This window comes from Girardinichthys multiradiatus, chromosome 14 (genome assembly GCF_021462225.1).
Source record: "Girardinichthys multiradiatus isolate DD_20200921_A chromosome 14, DD_fGirMul_XY1, whole genome shotgun sequence".
NCBI lineage: Eukaryota > Metazoa > Chordata > Actinopteri > Cyprinodontiformes > Goodeidae > Girardinichthys > Girardinichthys multiradiatus.
This window is the reverse complement of record NC_061807.1, coordinates 9,719,043-9,732,795: the sequence shown is the minus strand read 5'-3', so window position 1 is coordinate 9,732,795 and position 13,753 is coordinate 9,719,043. Positions and strand designations below refer to the sequence as shown.

The window sequence follows — 13,753 nt, the reverse complement described above, 5'->3', positions numbered from 1 at the left end:
CTGTAGATGCTGATGGTTGTGGGCAGGAAGGATCTCCTGTAGGTCCGTCTTACAGCAGATCTGATGAAGCCTCTGACTGAAGACACTCTGTTGTTGTAGGACAGTCTCATGAAGAGGATGCTCAGGGTTCTCCATAATGTTCTTCATTTTATGAAGAATCCTTCTTTCCACAATGATCTCCAGAGGTTCCAGAGGAGTCCCCACAACAGAGCCAGCCTTCTTTCTTAGCTTGTTGAATTTGTTCAGGTCAGAGATCACACTCTCCACAACAGACTTATAGAAGATCTGCAGCATCTTGCTGCAAACACCAAAGGACCTAAGCTTCCTCAAGAAGTACAGTCTGCTCTGTCCCTTCTTGTAGATGGCTTCACAGTTGCATCTCCACTCCAGTCTGTTGTCCAGGTGAACACCGAGGTATTTACACTCCTCCACCACCTCCACTTCTTCTCCCGTGATGGAAATAGTGTTTGACTTATTCCTTATTCTCTGAAAATCTACAATCATTACCTTTGTTTTAGTCACATTCAAGATGAGATGATTGTTTCCACACCATGCCACAAAGTGGTCCACCACCTTCCTGTACTCAGCTTCTTGTCCATCTCTGATCCACCCCACGACTGCAGAATCATCTGAGTATTTCTGCAGATGACAAGAGTCTGTCTTGTACTGAAAGTCTGAGGTGTACAGAGTAAAAAGGAATGGTGAGAGTACCGTCCCCTGTGGTGCTCCGTATTTGTTTGTAGAAATTTGAGGAAATACATTACAATTTTGAATGAGGCTGTAACATAACAAAATGTGATGCGCTCTGAATACTTTCTGGGTTCAGTGTTTATCTTTCTGCTCTGGGTTCATAGAAATATAACAATTAAATACATAATTTCCATTCCAACACGTCAGTTTTATTTAAAAACCTTAGGCCATTTTTCCTTGTAATGTGTTAATGAGCTTCCTTATCCGACTCTAATAAAAGGGAAACATTAGAACTTAAGCTTTATATTATTATAGTATAAGTGTGAGAAACAGCTATGAGTCATATTAATAAAGGTTATCCTTACAAGAAAATGCAACTAGACATAGCGGCTGTATTAGCATTGAAACAACAGACTGCATGATATAGTTTCTTAATGACTTCAAAACATCGTCCCCATAAACATTTTCTGATGTTCTAAATACAGAAAAACACCACTTAATGTCAGGTTTTTTTAGATTAATAAATAAAAACTTAAAATACGTTGAAGAACTTTAAATAAAAGTTAACAAAACTTAAATTCAACTGCAAATCGTCCCATTGCAGTTGTTCTACATTTTCTCTACTCCCTAAGTGGTTATAAGGCTGTTGTATTACTGGAGGCAGGACTTTGCTCAGTCAAACTAGGAGAAGGGTAAGGTACTGGTCAACAACGGTATGAGCAACAATGTAGGTAAACTCAATAAACTCTTTTTAAAGTCTTAAGTGTGTGGTGAACTAAATTATAGTTTTATTTATTGTTTCTCTGTCTCTCATCCTGAGTGAATGTTTTATTAGGGCAGGTTCTTGGTAAAAAGAAAAACCAAACATGTTCACTTTGCAAGGTTTTATACATGTGTGCTGAGATGTTATTATATTTCCTGATGTACCAAAAAGTCTCTCTGAAGGTGAACTACTTGCAGGTATGCAGAGATACTTTCTTGCTAGCTTTCTCAGCTGTGGGAAAGTAATTTGGTGGAGTTTCCGCCATACCAAGGGGTCTCCCTCACTGTCTATGGGAGGGGACAGCAAGTAACTGTTAAACTCAGCTTCTACAGCTTGTGAAAGTTGCACAAAAGATGAGGCAGGAAGTGGTGCTGTCTTGAAGAAACTGCCCAGTGATTTCTTTGCCTCCTTCATGGTGGTACTGGGTGGATCATTGGTCTGGGTCTCTGGATCAGTGAAGCTTCTTTCCTAGAACAGAGAAAAGTAAAAGTTTGCAACTTTTTTTTTTTTAAATCTAAAAGTCATGCTACATCCTTAATTATTATATAAAAAAACATGTTTTTAAGGCAACAATCACTGCAAGCATTTTGATTCTATTGTCTCTTAAATAGTGTTAAAACTCAGGAAGGGAGGTGCTGAGCGTTACCATGACAACAAAGGCATGAACCAACCTGGTAGGTGGGCGGAGTCAGGCAGAACTAACCTCTGATTGACAGCCTATGGGCGGAACCACAGTTTCTTCATCCCATCCCACATTAGTGTAACTTAAACTGCAAAACTGTTAACATGCACCTACCTCAGAAACATGCTGCTTCTTAACTCTCCTGAAAACTCAAAGTTTTAATCAATCTGGGATTTAGAAACATTATTCTAAACATGAATTATTGTCATGCAACATATAAACAAACATTTATTCCAACAAAACAAAGACAAAACATCAAAGACAGACAAATGGCCAAATTTGAAGCTTCAAGAACTCAAAGAAATTTTTAACAATCTCTTTTCAGAATATGTTTTCTCAACCATATCTTTTAATGCTATAATTGATCAATGTTGTTATGACAATCTTCAGGATTGTTTTTTTAAAAAATGAGTGCACATAGTCCAAAAAATCTCAAAGTATTTAGAAGCACAGCAACAGTTTTCTCTAACATGAATCCAAATTTACTGATGCTGAAACCTTTTGCCAATTCTTTGTACTGTAACTCTGTAATAATAGCTACAATCCTGAGAGTTATTGTTATAGTTCTCTTTTTGTTTGGCTCAATTTGATCGCAGCTGCATTGCAGAATTTCAAGTTAAATGCAAAGAAGTATTTTTTATTTAATTCAATTCAAATTCAAAGATACTTTATTGATCCCCGAGGGGAAATTAGAAAAGTCAGCGTTGACATTTTCATGTTATACCCAAACTAAACAAAACTGCAGTGTTTGACTTAATCAGAAATTAAGATAAGAAGCTTGTCTCCAAACTGGACTTTTTCCCACATAGTGTTTCAAAAAGAACAAACATCATTTTCTTTAATTTGGCTATTTAAATTTTGAGAGTTGGGGAGAACTTATTACTAGAACCCCTCTTTAATAATCCAAATGGTGATAAATGTTCCAATATTTTATCTCTTAGGAATCTGAAATCACCTTGTGTATCTTTGTACTCATATGTATTCTTTTAATCTTTAAACCCTAAGAAATCAAACAAGGAGACTGGAGTTTGAGCCGACCATCCTCTTGCTGTTAAGAGGGCCTTTATTTCTTTTCTTTTCCTAAAATAAAGGATTTTACTTGTCTTGATTCTGTTATAAAAATCCCAACCTTGGTTCCAAAACTAAACTCTTCAACCCCAATCTGTGTTCCCCAGAGTAGAAATTTTGAGTATTATTGCATTTCAAAGTCACCAAAATGACTGGAACTCATCATTGACTTAGATCTATTTTAATAGGTAATCGGTCTACCTTTAATTAAGTATTATAATTTCATGGACCCAAAATCTATGGCTTACAGGCTTCAGGAGTCCAGGAACCACAAGTTGAGTACTACTGCATTGAACAATGGTGTTAACTTTCGGCAGAGATTGAAGGATTGGCTAAATATTTTGTTTCTGCTTGGACCATAATCAGATTTAAAATTATTAGTTCACAGCTCCTAATTTACCTCAGATCATATTTGCTCCTAACCCAGTTCATAAGAAGCTTCAGACAAACATTATGCTAAAAAGCCAAAAACAAAAAATACAGATCTGTTTTAAAATAAAGAAAAAGCATCCTTAAAAACTTGATACTGTGGTGGAAAATAACTCCACGGTTCTGAAGGCCTTTTCATGCAGAGTCTTTTAGGAAACATGAGATTAGTTTAATTTTTGTGTGGTACCACTGTCCAATCAGATTCGTTCTAAATAACCCAATTTTTTCATACTCATTTTAAAGGTTTGTTTTACCAAGGAAAATGTGTTTAACAAAACCAATTACTCTCAAAAGTTTTAAAAGTTTTTAGCTGGTGATATCTTAGAAAACAACAAGTGTTTTAATATTTCTATGCAACACAGAACTGATCAGGTGTCCTTTCCTTCTCCAAAGGGAGAAAAAAGAACCTGCAGAACCAAACCTTTCATAGTTTTTGTCAGGACCTGATATAAGGTACAGTGTAAATCAACACGCTGCATGAATCAGAAGAGGGAAGAAAAAAACCTAATATAACCTCTTCCCAGCAGCTGCTGTGAAAAACAATGAATTTGTACTTTCCATAAGCGTCAGTTAACACTTGCGGACAAAAACTGCACCAAACTGTAAGTACTGTGTCAGAGACTGTATGAAGACCATCTGCAGTAGAACTAAGCCTGTTTTAATGAGGTCTCTACCCATTAGATTTATGGGATACAAATTCTGACAACAGAAAATAATATCTGAAGGAGAAACCCATCAGGTTTTACACATGCGCTGGGTTTTAAAAATGCTCCTTCATGAGATCTGTCCTGAGAATAACATAGAAACACATGGTTACTGCTGAGTTTTGGAGATGTTGTAACTTCCTCTGCTTTTAATAACTTTTAATAACTAGAATAATTGACCCTGAATATTCCACGACGAAAGAGAACTTGCTTCTCTGAAAGAATTAACCGGAAAGTATCAAATGTACTAAGTTATCACCCTTTTAAAGATACTTTTCTAACCCTAAAATAATATTTTAACCCGCTATATCTGTCAACGTCAAGCAAGCGTCACATGAGCAGCGGTTAATAAGCGTTCTTCATTGCAGAAAATAGGAAAAGATTTATGCAAATGTGTGTGTGTTTGTACGTTACCCCCATCAGTTTCTAAATCGCTCCAGAGTCAAACTGTCATGGCACACAGTCCTCTATCAGTCCAAAAAACAACCAGGCCCTTCCCTGGTCTGTTGGTGAGACATTCAATCATTCTTTGTCCACTTTAACTTCTCCAGGAGGGAGAAAGAAGAAACTTTGCTCCGGTTTCTCTTCTGCCCGCACAAGATGCTTTCAATATAAATCCAGTGTATCGCTCTTCTGGCTCTTGCAAACAGCATGGATCTTTGTCCATCTCAGAGGGTCCAGATTTCTTCTGAGTTTCGTTTTTTTTTTTTCTTGTAGAAAGTCACACTGCGATTTTCAACATGCAGGAAGGCAGATCTCTCTCTTTCAGGCCGTGCTGGAGAAGCGTCTCTGGCGGAGTAGCCATGGGAAGGGCAGGTTTCTAAAATCCAGACTCAAAAACGCAGATGTTGAACTCAAATCCCATATATGTGTGTATTTGTGTGTGAGAGAGGCAAAAGAAAAGTTTAGTATAGGTTCAGATTTTGTACAAATACATATTATCAGTCAGTCAGTCAGTTGTCCACCTGCCTGTCACTTCCTTCCACAACATGAACTATACTCCTTTCTAAAACAACTTTCTTTTTGCATCTCTAATGTCCCTTTTCACTTTTACCTTCTTTACCGACTGATCGCAATATTTAAGACAAACAAAACTTCCTTCAGGAAAGTTTTAACTCTTTAACCCCTTAATTGATGCACTCTGTGCTTTTTAATATTCTTCTTATGTTTTTTTATTTATTTTTCCATCAACTGTTTTACTTGAAACTTTTTAAACTATTTAACTTATTTACACTCGCTGTGAAAAACCAAACTTATCTTCCAAATTAAAGCACATTTAACACAATCATCCCCACTTTTTCCTTTCATTATTTTATAAATCAGAGTCTGAAGAAGGAGACACCCCTGATGCCTCAAGGTTCCGGAACCATTTTTTTTTTTTTACCTGTTCAGGGGCACGTCTGCCCACTGGCTTTTCTCCTTTATGAGGTGTAGAAAATTGCTAAAAACCACCCGCAAAACCCTGTGTTTTGCTTTATCTTATTGTTACCAATAAGAACCTCCCTGCCATTCCTTTGCAGGGTGACCGGGCCCTCAGCTGATGTCCTCCCTCTCGCAACTCTGGAACCTAATTAATTAGTTAGGAGATGATGGTTAATGTGTAATAAAAATAATAATATACATTATATCATACAGAGCAACTTCTCACCCAGATATATTTGACGACAAATTGTTCGGATCTAATCAGCCAGAAGCCGCAGGCGGACATGAGGACTCCCCTCTGTAACATGGAAGTGGACTGAGAACAACTCTCAGGCTGGCCAGGCGTCCGTGTCCCCCTCCTGCGGTCTCCTCTGGCACGTTAGATCCTGTTCGTGACGCCAAAATTGTTGTGGAATTTTCTTATCAAAGTGGGTAGAAGTTGACTCATAACAAGAGAAAATCCGGACTTTGTCTTATAAGTTTTATTCAAAGGCATTCAGCGTTTGAAGACCCTGACACTGAGGTTAGTCAGTGAAACAGAGCCACGAACAGAAATCACAAACAGTATTTATACCAAAAATGAGGGTGTTATCTCAACTTCAAAGAGTTTTAGAAATATGGCCCCTAGACCCTCCCAGGGTCAGAGTTAACAAAGTTATTTATGAGGGCACCCATCTACCTTCCCTTGAAATATACACTTCAGGAAGTGTTAACCATAAAACTCTCCAGCATTTGAATTTAGAGTCCATCTGCTCTAAATAACAGAACACTAATAAAACACAGAGGTCAGAGGAGAGAGGTGAAGGGAATATCAGAGCACTTTAAAAGAATTTTCCATTACAACAGTCACTGGCGTTGACTTTGCAGCAATCCCTCATACTGAGCATGCATGAGGCGACAGTGGAGAGGAAAAACTCCCTTTTAAACACTGAAAGACAGGGCCAAGTGTATCATCGGTAGAAGGTAAACATGAAGTTGTTGGCAACAGAAGGTTGGTCGATGCCCCCCTCCAGGAAGGTGTCACGGGTAGATACAATGTCAGGCTAGGTGTCGCTTCTAGGAAGAGAAAAGAGAGAGAATATAAAGTTAAAAGCTGAATTAACAGATAATGCTAATTTGGAGAGTAGTGTGAGAATGTAGCACAGAGTGAAAGTGGTCATTATGTCCTCCAGCAGCCTAAGCCTATAGCAGCATAACTACAGAGATAGCTCAGGATAACCTAAGCCACTCTAACTATAAGCTTTATCAAAAAGGAAAGTTTTAAGCCTAGCCTTAAAAGTAGACAGGGTGTCTGCCTCACGGACCAAAACCGGGAGCTGGTTCCACAGGAGAGGAGCCTGATAACTAAAGGATCTGCCTCCCATTCTACTTCTAGAGACTCTAGGAACCACCAGTAAACCTGCAGTCTGAGAACAAAGTGCTCTATTAGGAACATATGGACCAATCAGATCTCTGATGTATGATGGAGCTAGATCATTAAGGGCTTTATATGTGAGGAGGAGAATTTTAAATTCTACTCTGGATTTAACAGGGAGCCAATGAAGGGAAGCTAAAATAGGAGAAATATGATCTCTCTTTTTAATTTTCATCAGAACTCTTGCTGCAGCGTTTTGAATCAGCTGAAGGTTTACAATACTCCAGCCTTGAAGCAACAAATGCATGGACTACTTTTTCAGCGTCACTCACGAGTAGGGTATTTCAAATTTTGGCAATGAAAGAAGGAAGTCCTAGAAACCTGTTTTAATATGGGATTTAAATGACATGTCCTAGTCGAAAATAACACCAAGGTTTTTTACTTTATTACCGAAGGCCAATTTAATGCCATCCAAGTTAAGTGATTGACTAAGTAGTTTCTTTTTTAAAGATTCGGGTACAAAGACGACAACATCCATCTTGTCTAGATTTAGAAGCAGAAAATTTAAAATCATCCCAAGTTTTTATGACTTCAAGACATGCTTGTAGTCTATCTAACTGGTTGGGCTCATCAGGATTTATGGATAAGTAAAGCTGAGTATCATCAGCATAACAGGGAAATGTATCCTATGTTGCCTGATAATTTGACCTATTGGAAGCATATATACAGTAAAGAGAATTGGCCCAAGTACTGAACCCTGTGGTACTCTACAATTAACCCTGGAGTTTAAAGATGATTTATCATTTACATGAACAAACTGGAATCTGTCAGACAGATAAGATTTAAACCAGCCTAGCGCTGTTCCCCTGATCCCTACAGCATATTCCAGCCTTTTTAAGAGAATATTATGGTCGACTGGATCAAATGCAGCACTGAGATCTAACAAAACCAGAATAGACACAAGTCCATTATCTGAGGCCATTAGAATATCATTAGTGAGTTTCAGCAGAGCTGTTTCAGTGCTATGATGAGCTCTGAAACCTGACTGAAACTCTTCAAACAGGTCATTGCTGTATAAATGATCACACATTTGATTAGAAACTATTTTCTCAAGAATTTTAGATAAGAATGGAAGATTGGATATAGGTCTGTAATTTTTCAAGTCATCTCGACCAAGCGAAGGTTTCTTAAGTAAAGGTTTAATTACAGCTACCTTAAACCAGAAGACCAGACGTCTTTCTAGGGCCACCTGACTTTGACTGGTCTACGGTGAAATTGTCCTTTCCACTTCCGGATTATGGTTGCAGCAGCGCTCACTGGAACAGTCAGAAGCTTAGAAATGCAGCTGTAATGTTTGCCATTAGTATGTTTTGCAATAGGAAGACCTTTTTTGTGAAGGTCTCTTTGCTTTTGCCAGTTGTATCCCTCTGTGCAATACTTAATTAATAAGAAACCTTCTTATAGGGTATCAATAAATTTTAAACCAGATGATATTGATTTGATCGTATAAAAGATGCTTTCTAAATGCTGACAGATTTAATATGGTTGTTTGGCTTTTTATACACCTTCAGACATCCATTTCTTCATGGGTTAAATCCTTATTCTCTGTGTCATTCCAAGTTTTTACCCTTAACTTTCTTTGTGGAATAATTGGCTTTAATTTCTTCTTATATGAGGAGTATTTGATAGTTGCCAACATCTGGTGTGAATTCTATGTCATTGTTTTTAAAATTTATATTTAAACTGAGAAAAGGTTGACATGTTCATTGCTTATTATACCTGCTTTAAAACCTGATTATTCCACATAGAAACTAGTTAAAAAGATTAATTATGCGGCACACTGTAAACAATCGTAGACAAGCGAGATGGAGACAAAAAAGACTAAAATGGTTTCAGTATATGGTTGTTGAGAATAAGTGAACAGATCATGACATAAATCAACAGACATAAGAAGCAACAATGCAAAATAAAAGGATAAGAATAAATAGTGATTAAATCAAAGAATTTAATGAAACCAAAGTACCTAAATATATCTTTCTTAAAAAGTCACTCAGTCCAGCCTGAAGTTAAAAAACTTTCTAATATGCATGTTGTGTTTCAGTGTTTCCTGCAGATGTTAAGCAGATGCTGATGGTTAAAGAAGCAGCTCCTGTAAAGCACAGACCTTGTGCTGGCCTACATGACCCAAAGCCCCACCACATAAAGAAGGAACAGGAGGAGGTCTACACCAGTCGGGGGGGAGAGCAGCTCAATGGGAAGGAGGAGATTGATGCCATCAGGTTTCCAGTCACTGCTACTCCCATAAAGAGTGAGGATGATGAACAGTCCCCTCTGCTCTCACAGCTTTATCAAGACCAAATTAAAGGCAGAGCGCTTCCAGAAGACATCGATGGAGGACAAGAATCCATCAGGATACAAGATCATGGAGATGGTTCCATTTCCTCAGAAACTGAAGACACTGAGAAGGATGAAAAGGCCGACATTAACAAACCTTTTAGCTTCCCTGAGTTTGCTGAACAATTTGTTCACCGTGGCTTTCTTCATAAAGACATAATAAATTCAGAAATAGGATCTTTAAGCTCGCTGGATAGGAAGAACTGTTTCACAGAGAAGAAAAACGTGGAATCGCCAAAGAAAGTCCAGAAAGGAGTGAAGTTTAGCTGTGAAGACTGTGGTAAAACCTTTATTGGAAAAGGACCTTTAAACACACACATGAGAATCCACACTGGACAGAAACCCTTCTGTTGTGATCTATGTGGACAAAGATTTAACCAAAAAGGACATTTAAACACACACATTAGAATCCACACTGGACAGAAACCTTTCTGTTGTGATCTTTGTGGAAAAAGATTTAGCCTAAAAGGACATTTAAACACACACATGAGAATCCACTCTGGGCAGAAACCTTTCTGTTGTGATCTATGTGGACAAAGATTTAACCAAACAGGACATTTAAACAGACACATGAGCATCCACACTGGACAGAAACCTTTCTGTTGTGATCTATGTGGAAAAAGATTTAGCCTAAAAGGACCTTTAAACAGACACATGAGAATCCACACTGGACAGAAACCTTTCTGTTGCGATCTATGTGGAAAAAGATTTAGCCATAAATCAAGTTTAAACACACACATGAGAATCCACACTGGTCAGAAACCTTTCTGTTGTGATCTATGTGGACACAGATTTACTGAAAAAGGAAGTTTAAACAGACACATGAGAATCCACACTGGACAGAAACCTTTCTGTTGTGATCTATGTGGAAAAAGATTTAGCCATAAATCAAGTTTAAACACACACATGAGAATCCACACTGGTCAGAAACCTTTCTGTTGTGATCTATGTGGACAAAGATTTACTGAAAAGGGAGGTTTAAACACACACATGAGAATCCACACTGGACAGAAACCTTTCTGTTGTGATCTATGTGGACAAAGATTTACTGAAAAAGGAGGTTTAAACACACACATGAGAATCCACACTGGACAGAAACCTTTCTGTTGTGATCTATGTGGACAAATATTTAGCCGAAAAGGAGGTTTAAACACACACATGAGCATCCACTCTGGACAGAAACCTTTCTGTTGTGATCTATGTGGACACAGATTTACTGAAAAAGGAGGTTTAAACAGACATGTGAGAATCCACACTGGACAGAAACCTTTCTGTTGTGATCTATGTGGACACAGATTTACTGAAAAAGGAAGTTTAAACACACACATGAGAATCCACTCTGGACAGAAACCTTTCTGTTGTGATCTATGTGGAAAGAGATTTACTGAAAAAGGAGGTTTAAACAAACACATGAGAATCCACAATGGACAGAAACCTTTCTGTTGTGATCTATGTGGACAAAGATTTAGCCAAAAAGGAAGTTTAAACAAACACATGAGAATCCACTCTGGACAGAAACCTTTCTGTTGTGATCTATGTGGACACAGATTTACTGAAGAAGGAGGTTTAAACAAACACATGAGAATCCACACTGGTCAGAAACCTTTCTGTTGTGATCTATGTGGACAAAGATTTAGCCAAAAAGGAAGTTTAAACAAACACATGAGAATCCACACTGGACAGAAACCTTTCTGTTGTGATCTATGTGGACAAAGATTTAGCCAAAAAGGAAGTTTAAACAAACACATGAGAATCCACACTAGAGAGGAAAATGGCTAAGGTTTGAAGGCTCAAACAGATTACGGTCACTGTAAAATTTGTGATGTGAAGTGCAAGGCCAATGGACAATTTGCACAATTTTGGTCAGCCTCAGATATATGGCTACAACTCCTGCATTAACACGCCTGCTATCCAATTAAAACACGGGTGTGTATGTTATAAATAGAACAAGACAAATATGGTATTATCAGAAACTGTATGGCATCAGCACCAATAAAAAATAGAGGGGGTGTGTTTGTAAGCCTCGTTAAACCTTGAATAACCCAATGAAAACAATGGGGCGTGCTTTAGTGTTTACTTTAAATACCGAGATAAAACTCTGCTCTTTATATGCAGCATTCATTGGAAAAAGAACACCCGTTCAGCAATGGCTAGAGTTTAGAGAGTTAATCGTCAAGCGGAGGAGAAACGCAACGAGTGCCAAGATGATGATGAACAAGCAACTGCATCATCTATATCATCTACTTCCTCATCTGAGATACCTATCGGAATTCCCGTCATGACATACTCTACCGATGATGAGGATCCGACATCAACTTCAACAACCACGGTTGAAAATCAGACCTCTTGTCGGCCAAGAGGTATGTCAGTTCTGTGCGAAACCCCAGTGACCGTCTACCAGCATTCATCCCGTGAATTGAATGCTGAGATGGAACTGTTTTTCAAAAAAATGAACTCGGGTATCCGCATTAAAGTTCAAAAGAGATTTGCATTTCAAGCAATCGGTCCGTATGAAATACGCTTCTTCAACACTCTAGCTTATATGCTGGGTGTGAAACCAGGGGAATGGATTCATGTATCTGAACCAAAACTGGCTTCTTTTCCGGCGGATATAAAGGCCGGTTTCTATCACCTATACTGCTACAGCGACGTGGTCAGTCCTCAAATAGTAGGCGACACTTTTGCACCTTTACTGCGGACCGTCAAAGTACAAGGCGACTTCAGTGATATGGTTACTCTGACGTTTAACCCCGCCCACTACCTTCCAGTTTCCAGAAGACATATTGAAAATATCCATATAGAAATAAAAATCGGACGAAAACGTTCCTGTAAATTTCGTCTACGAAAAGACCGTCATAAGACTACACTTCAGACCGGTGATATCACAACGTAGCCTGAGATAAATTTTATTTGTATAAACAGAGATATATATAACCTCTAAGACTGATTGATTATCATTCATATTACCCTGGTCCTTCAACACTGCATCAAGCAGGCAAGAGAGAACATGGCACAGCTAAGTCTGAGACGTGATCCAAATCGCTTTGTAAATTACTATGTAAGTCAATCAGGCGGTAATCTGCCAGGGTTTTATGGGGCCCCGGTCATGTACGGACGTGGAATTGGATCATTATTTTCAAAATTATTCCGCTTTGTATCCCCTCTGGTTAAAAAAGGATTTGCAATTGCAAAACCCCATCTTAAAACGGCTGCATCAAATATCGCTTCGGATGTCATCGGTAGAGCCGTGAGTAAAATGAGTGGTTCTGCACACACCGACGGTCAAGAAGGTTCAGGAATTATGGTTTTATCCAAAAGACCCAGAACAAGACCCCCTGGTGATCGTTTAAGGACGGTTAAAAAACGACAAACGCGAAAAAGGAGATCAGTTGGAGCTGACAAACAAAGATAAAGGAAGTCATCCGCAAGTTTTGATATATTTAAATAATGGCTCTTTTACATAACAAATCATCAGAGTGCACGCTGGCAGAGTTGGACTTATTTTCTGCCCCGATGACGCAGCTATCGATTGAAGATAAAATTTACACCGAGATCCAGCCTTTATCAGCAATCACCGATGGAGGCCCGATTGAGTTTTTCATTCCGGGGGACGGAGAAAAGTATCTGGATCTCAACAATACGCTGTTGCATCTCAGAGTGAAAATTACTAACGAGAATGGAACAAACCTGCCAGATGATGCACCTGTAGGGCTCATCAACTACCCGTTAAACACCATCTTCAGTCAGTGTGATGTCACTCTCGGAGATCGATTGATTTCACAATCCGGCGCTACACATCCATATAGAGCCATGATTGAGACATTGTTAAACTTTTCTGAGGATTCTTTAAAAACCCAGTTTAGCTCTGGTCTTTTTTATAAAGACACTGCAGGTGCTCTGAACTCTATTGTTACAACTAACGGCCCTAACCAAGGTCTTAACAGCAGAACAGGCTTTACGGCAAATTCCAGGGAGGTACATCTCCTAGGCCCCCTGCATGCAGACATATTTTTCTGTGAGAGACTTCATTTAAACTATGTTGACCTCAAAATTAAACTTACAAGAGCCAACGATGCCTTTTGTCTCATGGCAGCAAGAGACTCTACTTACAAACTCAGGATATTAGGAGCCTCTCTTTTCATCAAAAAAGTTACCGTCTCTCCAGCTGTACAACTGGGTCACACTACAGCTTTAATGAAGGCAAATGCTCTGTATCCACTTTCAAGTGTGAATGTAAAAACATATTC

The 13,753-nt window shown here is 38.6% G+C and overlaps 1 protein-coding gene across 1 annotated transcript in view; it reads left to right on the top strand.

Annotated features, from left to right (window-relative positions):
• Nucleotides 1–9,512: 9,512 nt before the first annotated feature.
• The window catches only part of LOC124881022 (gastrula zinc finger protein XlCGF57.1-like), a gene marked incomplete at its 5' end in the record, with an annotated part of 36,235 nt that continues 31,994 nt past the window's right edge, over nucleotides 9,513–13,753 (top strand). The window contains one exon of the mRNA XM_047386507.1: nucleotides 9,513–10,698. Within this exon, the coding sequence (XP_047242463.1) occupies nucleotides 9,513–10,698 (1,186 nt within the window). The remainder of the gene's footprint in view (nucleotides 10,699–13,753) is intronic.